General features: G+C 37.1%; 1 protein-coding gene across 1 annotated transcript in view; it reads left to right on the forward strand.

Moving 5' to 3' along the window:
• The window catches only part of TSHR (thyroid stimulating hormone receptor), a 47,056-nt gene extending 36,256 nt beyond the window's left edge, over positions 1–10,800 (forward strand). The window contains exons 10-11 of the mRNA XM_087922073.1: positions 5,854–6,042; positions 6,726–10,800. Coding sequence (XP_087778199.1) covers positions 5,854–6,042; positions 6,726–8,142 — 1,606 coding nt within the window. The 3' untranslated portion in view covers positions 8,143–10,800. The remainder of the gene's footprint in view (positions 1–5,853; positions 6,043–6,725) is intronic.
• Positions 10,801–11,123: the final 323 nt, after the last annotated feature.

Below are 11,123 nucleotides of genomic sequence, written 5' to 3' on the forward strand. Positions count from 1 at the left end.
TTAGATCATTAGAGATGAGTACTCCAAGGTCCTTGACTGAGTTTGGATCATCAACAATGATTGACAACAATGTAACAATGATCATCAACAATGTATTGTAATGTATTGTTCCAAATTCACCTGTGATATTATGACCACAAATGAAACATTTATTCCAGTTCTAAATCTGCTTCCCTAAAGAGGTTTCATTTTCTTCCTAAGGAGAGCTATCAGCAGTTGGAGAAATACAGAAAAATAGTCAATAACTCTCTGACATCAGTAGATTTGGCAATTTCAGGGTGACTCACATTTTTTTCATCAACATAGAAATAATTTATTGAACATTCACACAGAGATACTAATTAACTTGGAGGTTAGTATACAAGCTGAGAGGAAGAATAGATTTAATTCAGTAAGTATATTTGATTGTGTAATCAATGGAGGAGCAATTATTCATTACAGAAAGAAAAAAATTATGTGATTAGCATGTTTGTTTCTATCCTGTGGATTGGTTCAATATTATTGGTGCAGTTAGTATGCTGAACAGGATAAAAGCTAGATTCTATATTCCTGACATACTATTTTGGATCTCAATGTAAATAAATCAAATATAGGTCCCTTATTATCCATGAGGTTATTTGCCAGTCTAGAAACTATGAAGAACAAGACCTTGGACTTGGAGAAACGTACGTTATTTAAAAGCGTCTCTGCAATTTTTCGCATATATTTACAGACCCTTCACATCCTGGGCATAAACTGTTTCAACTCTTACCCTCAAAATGACGCTATAGAGCAGTGGTTGTCAATCGGTGGGCTGGGGACCACTGGTGGCCCACAAAAAAAGTTGGTGGTCCGCAGAGAAACATCCTCCCAAAGCAATTAATTCAGGCTGTGCAGGAACATAAGGCTGCGCCACCCACATGGCCCCCACCCTTCAGCCAAGCGCAAACCTTACCTTGAGTAGAGCCATGTGAGTGGAGGTAAGACCAACAGTGGGGGAGTGAAATCCACCTGGGGTGGCTTGCTGACATTGGTGGGAAAGTCGGTTCCGTATTCCAGAGCTGCAGTAATCACAGGACTGGCCATTTGGTCATCCTGGAGCAGTTGCTCCTCCACCTGTGTGCACTGGCCTGCCATGGACTGGAGAAGCTGCTCTGGGATGACCAAAGGGCCAGTCCTGTGATTACTGCAGCTCTGGAATATGGGAACAACTTTCCCACCAATGTCAGCAAGCCATCGTCAGTCAAAATTCATATTAGTAGTCCATGGGATTTAAAATTATGAGTTTGATGGTCCTTGAGATCCAAAAGGTTGGTGACTCCTGCTGTAGAGCACTGCACACCAGAACTAGACACAAGGACAGTTTTTTCCTAAACGCCATCACCCTACTAAACAAATAATTCCCTCAACATTGTCCAACTATTTACAAAGTCTGCAGTACTATTACTATTAATCTTCTCATCACTCCTTATCACCCATCCCCTCCCACTTGTGACTGTATGACTGTAACTTTATCGCTTGTATCCTTACGATTTATATTGACTGTTTCCTAGTATGATTTGATTGCTTATTGTACCCTATGACTATTATTAAGTGTTGTACCTTATGATTCTTGACTTTTGATAAATGTATCTTTTATGTACACTGAGAGCATTTGCACCAAGACAAATTCCTTGTTTGTCTAATCACACTTGGCCAATAAAGAATTCTATTCTATTCTATTCTATTCTAAAAGTAAAGATTTCCCCTGTCCAGTCATGTCCAACTCTAGGGGGCAGTGCTCATTTTTGTTTCTTAGCCAAGAGAGACAGCGTTATCTGAAGACATTTCTGTGGTCATGTGGTCAGCATGACTATATACTGAGGTGCACGGAACACTGTTACCTTCCCACCAAAGTGGTTCTTATATATCTACTTGCATTTGCATGTTTTCAAACTGCTAGGTAGCAAGAACTGGGGCAGAGAACGGGAGTTCACCTCATTGTGTGGCACTGGGATCTCGAACCTGGGATGGCAAGCTCAGTATCTTTAATTACTGAGCTATCCTGCCCCCTATATACATACATGCATCTATGTATGTATGTGTGTATTTATGTATGTATGTATGTTTGTATAGATAACAGATAACAGATAATCAGAGTTGGAAGGGACCTTGTAGGTCATCTAGTCCAACTCCCCACCCAAGTGGGAGACCCTATACCATTTCTGACAGATGGCAGATAACAGATAACAGATAATCAGAGTTGGAACAGATAACAGATAATCAGAGTTGGAAGGGACCTAGTAGGTCATCTAATCCAATCCCCCCACCCAAGATGTATGTTGCAGAAACTGGGACTCAAAAACTGAGAACAATCACAGAAATGTAAAATCATAGCTAGTAAAATCCCAAATAACAAAGGTCATCTGTATTGATTCAGTCTTGAAGCACATATGAAACACACATTACTGAGTGCAAGGCTTTCTTTTTTTTCTGAGAAAGAGGTTAGTTCCAACAGGTTTAGAGAAGATACCATTAGTAGGCATCACCAGTATGGAGGTGCCAAAGCATCTTAGAAAAGCAAAAAGGATCAAGTAAAGGCTGGGTCACTCAGAGCTTGATTTGAAGAGAAACTGAATTCTTGGGCAGTTATATCTTTCCAAAAGAAATTTCCATTAGATTACCCTACAGCAAAGATCAAAAGTTGTATCCTGCCAAAGGAACTCATACAACCTTCCCAACATCATTGTGGACTACAAAATGCAGCTTTTATGACCATGCCAATTTTCAGGTTGTGGTTAACCATGCACATTTTATATCTATCTATTTTGTCTAAGGAAATCCTTATGGCTCTAATTTGGTTTTGTTTTTAATTGTGATGGTCAGATTGGCTTCAGCACTGTTCATACAATCAACTTTTGGGTTTTTTTTTTTAAAGCATAAACATTAGATGATAATAGTAATTTTTATACTGTAGACTAATATTCTGGAACTTCTTCACATTCCACCACCATGAAATCATGGAATATGAAAGGAATAACTTACTTGGGAACAGAAAAAAAATCCTTTTTCTGCTTTGCTCATCTAACTATTCATCTTAGCAGGGTTATTATTGTACTGGTTTGTACACAGAAGCACCTAAGGAAACTGACTTGAGAACTTCAGTTTCTTCTGAATGTTAAAGAATGTCAGTATGATTAGTTAAGTAATGTCTTATTTAAGAGAGTCATACGTAGAATTAAACACCTATTTGTTTGTAAATGTGTGTGTTGCTTATAATTGGATTATAGAGCTGTTTGCAAAGACTAAATAATAGGAAAAAATAAAAATGACAGAGCAGCAGATTGTTAAAGGCGATAATAGTAGAAGTTCATAATGGACAACAGAATTCTCATGTCAAAAAGATGGGAATTCCGAAGCATACTGTAGACAAAAAATCTCCAGCATTAGTGATACCACTTTTTCATAAAATGTGGTAGCAATCAAGGTTATGGCATCTACTCTAGTCAAACATGGACTGACAAAACTTGGAAGAGCACTCAAAAACCTATTAGATTTGGGTCTAAGCAAAGGACCTATTATATACTTACAGATTAAAGTAATAGCAGTTCAGAAGGTATAAACTGAATTCTTAAGCCTCCACTTAGTCAGCCAGTGAGGAGTGAAAGTCAAAACGCTTAGATACCATCACCACAAAGAGTCCCATGAGACAATTCCTGTTTGTCAATTACACTAAAAATATAATGTATTGAATTCATGATGCAAATAATAATTTGGTCACCATATTCTTCACTGTGTTCCATACACCATTTCTTTTCGCATCTTCAATTATAATTCTAGGAGCACAACAGCTCAAGTTGTCGAAATGCTGAGCAGGAGGTTAGCAAGCCACATTTGAGACCCCAGAGCTGCTGTGGGGTGGGGTTGGAGTTCTTGTCCTTCACGTGAGCTTCTGCTGGGGACAAGAAAGGAACCCCATCTGAACATTCCCCAGGGCAACGGTGATGTCACCGGCTAATCCTTTCAGCCTGAAAGTGCCTTGGAGCTTCTGACATGAGTGCAAAGTTATAATTCTTGTTTAATACCTGATGCAGGATAATCACATTGCACTTTAAGTTTTTTCAAGCCTACCTTTAGGTATACATGAAAACAAGCTTCAGATTCTTACATCTTCTTCATGGAGGAATCTGCTCCTTTATTATTATTTTTCTTGCAAAATTGAATGGGCCAAAAATAGAATTGGAATATTCTGGGTTACATATAAGTTGCTGGACCATGAGTGGAATGACTCAGGTTCAGTTCTTCTTCTGCCATGGAAACACACAACCCAGGCTACCAAATAAGGTTATGATTATGTGTTAAAATTTGAGGAGCAAGTACCATGGATGCTATTCAGAGCTCTCAGTGGTAAACTATTGGTTTTTTTGGGGGTGGGAATGGTTTATATAATAGCAACAAAGATAACTTTTAATATTATGAAGATTCTACAAATATAAGGTGCAAAGATAGTACAAAATATACATTGCTAAAAGTATTACTGTCTTACATAATGCCTTAACCAACTAGTATTTCCAATCTCTATAGTACTGTGTTTTTTTTGGGGGGGGGTGCCACCAAATTTTGGGGGGATGTCATCCACTGACTAACCTCACTTGCGTGCATTGCCCCAGCCTCCTTTTTGTTGTCAGAGACCTTCAGGAACCTCTTCTTCTGCAGCCTGCAAGGCTTTCCTGAAGGCCTGTGCAGTGGGTGACAGAACTGTGGATCAATCTGGAGCTTTGCTATCAGCTACAGAGGCCTTCAGGAAAGCTGCACCAGCCTTGAAAACTGCAGAAGAAATGGGCCAGCAAGGCAAGTGTCAGGGTGTGCGAGGCCTGGTTAAAACTGTCCAAAGGTAAGTAGTAGGGCAGCTCCACCCCTCCACCTGTGCACTCAAATGGGCGGGGTCTTAATTAGGGCTTATTATGGGGGATAGGGTTTATATTGGGCGCACATGTAAAAATCAAGATTGGACTTACTTTCAGAGTAGATCGTATTTTGGGGGAAACAGGATACCCAAGATGCTAAGGCAGGTAGGCATAGGAGCAGGTGTGAACTAACAAATGGGAAGACATCCGAGTCACTTTCATTATGGAGGGAGGAAGGGAGAGATTGTAATTTTTGAATGATTTCAATTTATTTTAAGCTGAACTGGATTATTATTCTTATAATTGTTTTGCATGGCTTGTAAATTATTTTGAATGTATTAACTTTGATTTTCTTTAAAGAAGAAAAAAAGTTTTCCTGGTTTTTCCTTAGCTGTGTGATATTATTATTTTGAAGTTTAAAATTTTCAAATTGTAAGTCAACTGGCCAAAGATAATTCAGAAATATTAAATCAAGCAAAAGTTTAAAAATATTTTGCCAGTTAAAAACAACCATAGTGTTAGATGTCAGATGCTTTTCAGCATAAAAAGTCCAGTGAATTTCTGTCTAAAAGAAGGAGAAAGAGGGTGTGAAGCAGCACAAGGAAAGCCATGCCAAAATGGTGGATCATGGAGAAAATGCTAAACATTTTGGTGGTGGTATGGAAAGAAAAGGTCTTTAGGTCACATTCTAAAATCACACTTGCTTAGGCTGCATACTAAAAAAAATTCCTAAAGTCTAGGGGCAATCTAATATAGAGGCTAGGAGTGCATTATTCTGTATAGAAAATATAGTACTTGGGAAGAAACTGGTTCAGTTATAAACAAACCGTGTAGCCTGTAGTTTTACATGTTGCTCTTAATTTCTGGATTTGTTAATTTTTCTAAAGCATTTGACAGTTGTATAGTATATAAATTAAATAAAATTAAATTTTTATGAGAAACTGACATTATTAATTGTCCTTAATTTTTCCTCTGTGTACATTTTAAGTGATGTCTCCCAGACATGTATCACTACATTGCCAGAAAGGGGATTAGAAAACTTGAAAGAACTGATGGCTCAAAATACCTGGACTCTAAAGAAACTCCCCTCAGTAAAAACTTTTCCTTATCTAACTTATGCTGCTCTGTCATACCCAAGTCACTGTTGTGCTTTCAAGAACTGGAAGAAAGCTAAGGGGTAAGTTTTAAAAATGGTATTAAATTCCAAATTGGTTAGAATCCAACTATCTAAGGAATTTTATCCTGGCTCATGAACCTGTCCAACAATAGAAATGTACTTTCAGAAACCTCTTCAACCTTTCTCCACATCAGAAGTGATGCAAATGAGAGTGCGAACATTTGTAATGCACTCAGACTTTCAAATCCTCTCCATAGAAAGTCAATCTCATGTTTATTTAAGTGTCAAATGAAGTCCACCTCTTCGCCATGGACTAAATTATCATCTTTAAATACTGTTTGAACTTCTTTAAAGCAGATTTTATACTCAATGGTTGCTCCAATTTAATAAGCTTAGATCGCATTTGTTCTGAAGCATGATGTTTACTGTAAACTGCACAAAAGAATTTTATAAAGGAAAGAAAGCATAGCCATTTGTTATAATAAACAGAAATAAAAGCAAAAGCAGTGTAATAACACTAAAGTATAATTAAATGGATAAGTTTTCTTAAAGGAATAGTTGTCTAATCAAAATGTCATTATCGTAATTACAGCTTAGAATTGTAGCTTTATTCCAAAGCTAGAACACTACACTTTTCTCAAATAATGTTGCCTTAGCTCACAATAAATATTCCCCACTGATTAATTTGCTTTCTCTAGATAAGCTACTTCTTTTATTAATCATGCTTTCTATTGCTCCTTTAGAATCTTGGAGTTCTTGTTGTGTAATCAAACTAACAATCTCAGCATTCGCAAGAGAAGATCTTCCAGTACCTTCAGGGCTCCTTTGTATCAAGATTATGTGGATGATGATTCAGATCACACTGTTGCTGTTCATGATGAGAATTCCAAATTTAGAGACCTTCATGGAAATTCACGTTATTATGTCTTCTTTGAAGAACATAACAATAGAGAAGATGGATTTGGTCAAGAACTCAAGAACCCCCAAGAGAATATTGTGACTTTTGATAGTCATTATGATTATATTATCTGTACAGGTAATGATGATATTAGTTGCAGCCCAGGGCCTGATGAATTCAACCCCTGTGAAGATGTAATGGGGTACAGATTTTTAAGGATAGTGGTATGGTTTGTAAACTTGCTGGCCATTGTGGGCAATGTTTTTGTTCTCTTTATCTTACTCACTAGCCATTACAAGTTGACTGTCCCACGGTTCTTGATGTGTAACTTGGCCTTTGCTGATCTTTGTATGGGATTGTATCTTCTCTTGATTGCGTCAGTAGATCTTTATACTAGATCAGAGTATTATAACTATGCCATTGATTGGCAGACTGGACCTGGTTGTAGCACAGCTGGCTTTTTTACTGTCTTTGCTAGTGAGTTATCAATCTTTACTTTGACTACAATCACACTGGAACGGTGGTACGCTATTACTTTTGCCATGCGCTTAGATAAAAAAATCCGCCTTTGGCATGCATCTTTTATTATGTTGGGTGGTTGGCTGATATGTTTCCTTCTTGCCCTTTTACCTTTAATTGGAGTCAGTAGTTATGGAAAAGTTAGCATCTGCCTTCCCATGGACACTGAAACACCGATGGATCAAGCATACATTATAATTATTTTGCTGTTGAACATTGTTGCTTTCATCATCATTTGTGCTTGCTATATTAAAATTTATATTACAGTACGGAATCCCCAATACAAGTCAGGGGACAAAGACACAATCATTGCAAAAAGGATGGCTGTGCTAATTTTTACTGACTTTTTATGTATGGCACCAATCTCATTCTATGCCTTATCTGCTGTTATAAGCAGACCCTTAATAACAGTCAGCAACTCAAAAATTCTACTGGTCTTGTTCTATCCACTCAACTCTTGTGCTAACCCATTCCTTTATGCTATCTTTACCAAAGCATTCCGAAGAGATATCTTCATCTTGCTTAGCAAATTTGGGTTATGTGAACATCAAGCTCAACTTTATAGGGGCCAAACAGTCTCCCCCAAGAACAGCAGTGGTTCTGGCCATCATAAGGGCAACCGTGTTGTCCATAACCTTTCTAGCCATCAAAGGCACCCCGATGGTATACTTGGAGGCTACCACTCTGCAATGATGCTACATATTCAAGAATCCATGGAAAATAGTAAGCTGACTATATTGTAGCACATCACTACTTAAAATAATATTTGGATATTCAAAATCCCTGTTCTATTATAAAGGGCATGGTTTCTTTTGATAGGAATTTTTTAACACACATTCTTCTTTCCTGTGAGCCATCTATATAAAACTGTAAGTTTAAGAATATTAGAAAAGTTGTAGTAGATCAGACCAAGCGCTTTTCGAGTTCAATTATCTGCATAATGCCATGCATTTATTACAGAAAATCCACAAGAAGGATGATATATTCCTCAGCAAACACTCTGCTCTTCAGAGTAATTATAGAAGGAAGAAACATCCTAAATTTTACTCCACTCAACAATGGATAGCCACTTTTAGGAGATCATATGGAGTCTTACATGAGCTCTTTTAAAATGACAAAATACATCAATTTTACTCACAACAGGCTTAGAAAGTTCAAGCTAAATCAAACAGTATGACTAACTAAGAAACATCTATTTGTTCTAAATATTTTTTTTAAATGCTTAACTGACCTTGTGTTGATATTTCTGGCTAACATGGATACATTGAACAATCTGATAAAATTATATGGATATTTTTTAGAAAGTTCTACTTCATTTTAATTGGAAGCTAATTATATTCCTTTTGGGTAAAATGTTAAATATGTAATATAATCAACTTTGCTGTCATTTTTAGCTTACTATTACATATTTCTGCCTTTGTACCTTTTTACATTATTTGGAGGATAGTAATTCTACCTTGTTAATTTAACAGATTTCAATGGAAATGTACTTTTGGTATAGTTTCATTGTCCTTTCATTTTTTTTCTACTTTTTTTTGCAAGTCTTTCTCTCTCTCCCTCTCCTCTCTTCTTAACAAAAGACATTAGCTATTTCATACTCAAAATTAACAGAGGATTCCTCTTTTATGTTCTCCAGGCCAGATCAGTTTGCTGGCTTAAAAAAATTCAGTTTTCAAGCCAATGTTGTAACATTTAGCAGCCAAGTATTACAAAGCATCAAAAAATTGAAACATGTTAATAATTTAATGCACCATATCATTAAGAATTAGTAAGGGTGAATTCGTGAAAAAATTCCACATAGACCATTTATGTTGCTCATAGTGGAGACTTTTAGTTGTATCTAAAACAGTGTTTTTCACCTTAAGAGTAGCTTTAAGATTTCAGTTTCCAGAATCCCCTTTTGCTGGGTCCACACATCTTAAAGCTGTGAGGATGAGAATCAGACCTGGAACAATATCTTACTGCTTTATTTTCATGTAGTGTAAAATGTTTGTCTATCCTTTTCTATAGAAGGTCCCATATCAAGGATGTCAAACTCAAGGCCCGTGGGCCAGATCCGACCTGCAGGGTAGCTAGATCTGGCCCATGTGGCCACCCTGGAAACAGTGAAGGTCTGCCAGCGAAAATGGAGTTTGGGAGGGCTGCATACAGCCATCCCACACTCTTGTTTTTGGCTGCGATGGCCTCTTGCAACCCTCCAACAAAAACAAAGCTTGGGGGGGGGGCACATGTGGGGCCAAGCTCTGTTTTTACTGGCAGAAGGCTGCAGGTAGCCACCACGGCCGAAAACGGGGCCCAGAAGTCTATTTTCATTGGCAGAGCTCTTGGGCCACCACAGACACCCCTGACACGAGTGACGTCATGCTGGCCATGCCACCTGAGGTCAAACACAACCCTCATGTGGCCCTCAATGAAAATCACTTTGACATCCCTGCCCTAGATTATACAATAGCTTCTACCTGGAGGCAGCTTGCTATGTCCAGACAGTTCAGTACTCTCTCATTGGAACTGTATGTTGTCTATGGCAGGATTTTTTCAAATTTTGTTCAATAGAATCCTGGAATTCCACCAAAAGAAAAAATAATTTACATGCAACCAGAAGCATCTGTAGGAATTTTTATAAGGTACAGTGGAAAGAAGCTGTCTCCAATGGCATCTCCTATTCTCATCCTTCTATTTGTGTCTGAGAGGTGGGAAGCAAGAATTCTGCAAAATTGATTTAAGATCCTGGGTTTGATAACAGCATTGGACCAACTATTTGGGTTACTTCAGTCTTTGTTATCATAATTATGGCTGTATTCCTGAATAAACTTTAGTTCAGTGCATCTCAGATGATGCCTTTATCAAGGGCACTATGAAAAAAGAAATATAAACTGCTTATAAATTTTATGCATCTATAAAATGAGAAGACCAACATTCAAAACAATTACATTCCTAAATCTACAAAGAGAAGAAAAATTATGTCATATTTAAAGTAGAAATAAATAAGCAATTGAAATAATCTGGCGCTAATACAAAGAGCAATAATATTAGAACCCCTTCCAATCCCTGCCTTTTAGGGAAGAGAAATATACTCTAATTAAATTAATGTTTTAAAAATATTTTTTGCTTTGTCTGCACACATTTCTTTTTTAAAAAATCATATAAAATGATATAAATTTAAGTGTTATCTAACAGGTTGCTAAAAATGCTACATTATTTTTGTTCTTTTTTAATTGTTAAGAATAAATCCAGAGGGCGAAATGATTTATTTTAAACAGTACGTTTATCTTTGTGCTTACCAGCTGAAACATGTTTATTTAAAGTAACTAGCAAATATGCTTTGATAAAAAATGTGTTGTTTTAACTTCTAATGTTCATGATATTTTGGTCTTGGAAAAGCATTGTTCTATTATTAAAGGAAAATTAAACAATAACATGTATACAGCTGAACAGAATTATTCACCTTGGAAATAATTGCCTTTTCTTGTATTCTTGAAAAAAGGAATGACATAGGAATTTAAATTATAAACTGCATGCATAAATGCTAAGCTAATAGCATGCAAAGAATTTGCCTCCATCAAACTACCTACATATTAGATACTTTTGAGATTTAAATGGAATTTGTGACAAATACAGGGACTGGTTTGGACTGGTTCAGGCGAACCGGATGTTAAGTTTTCACTTTATTCGCTGAACCCGTATTTGAACTGACCTGCTGGCCCAGCCCACCCCCCCTCCCAGG

This window comes from Pseudonaja textilis, chromosome 1, assembly GCF_049901715.1.
Source record: "Pseudonaja textilis isolate UNSWEBS1 chromosome 1, rPseTex1.2, whole genome shotgun sequence".
Classification (NCBI taxonomy): Eukaryota; Metazoa; Chordata; class Lepidosauria; order Squamata; family Elapidae; genus Pseudonaja; species Pseudonaja textilis.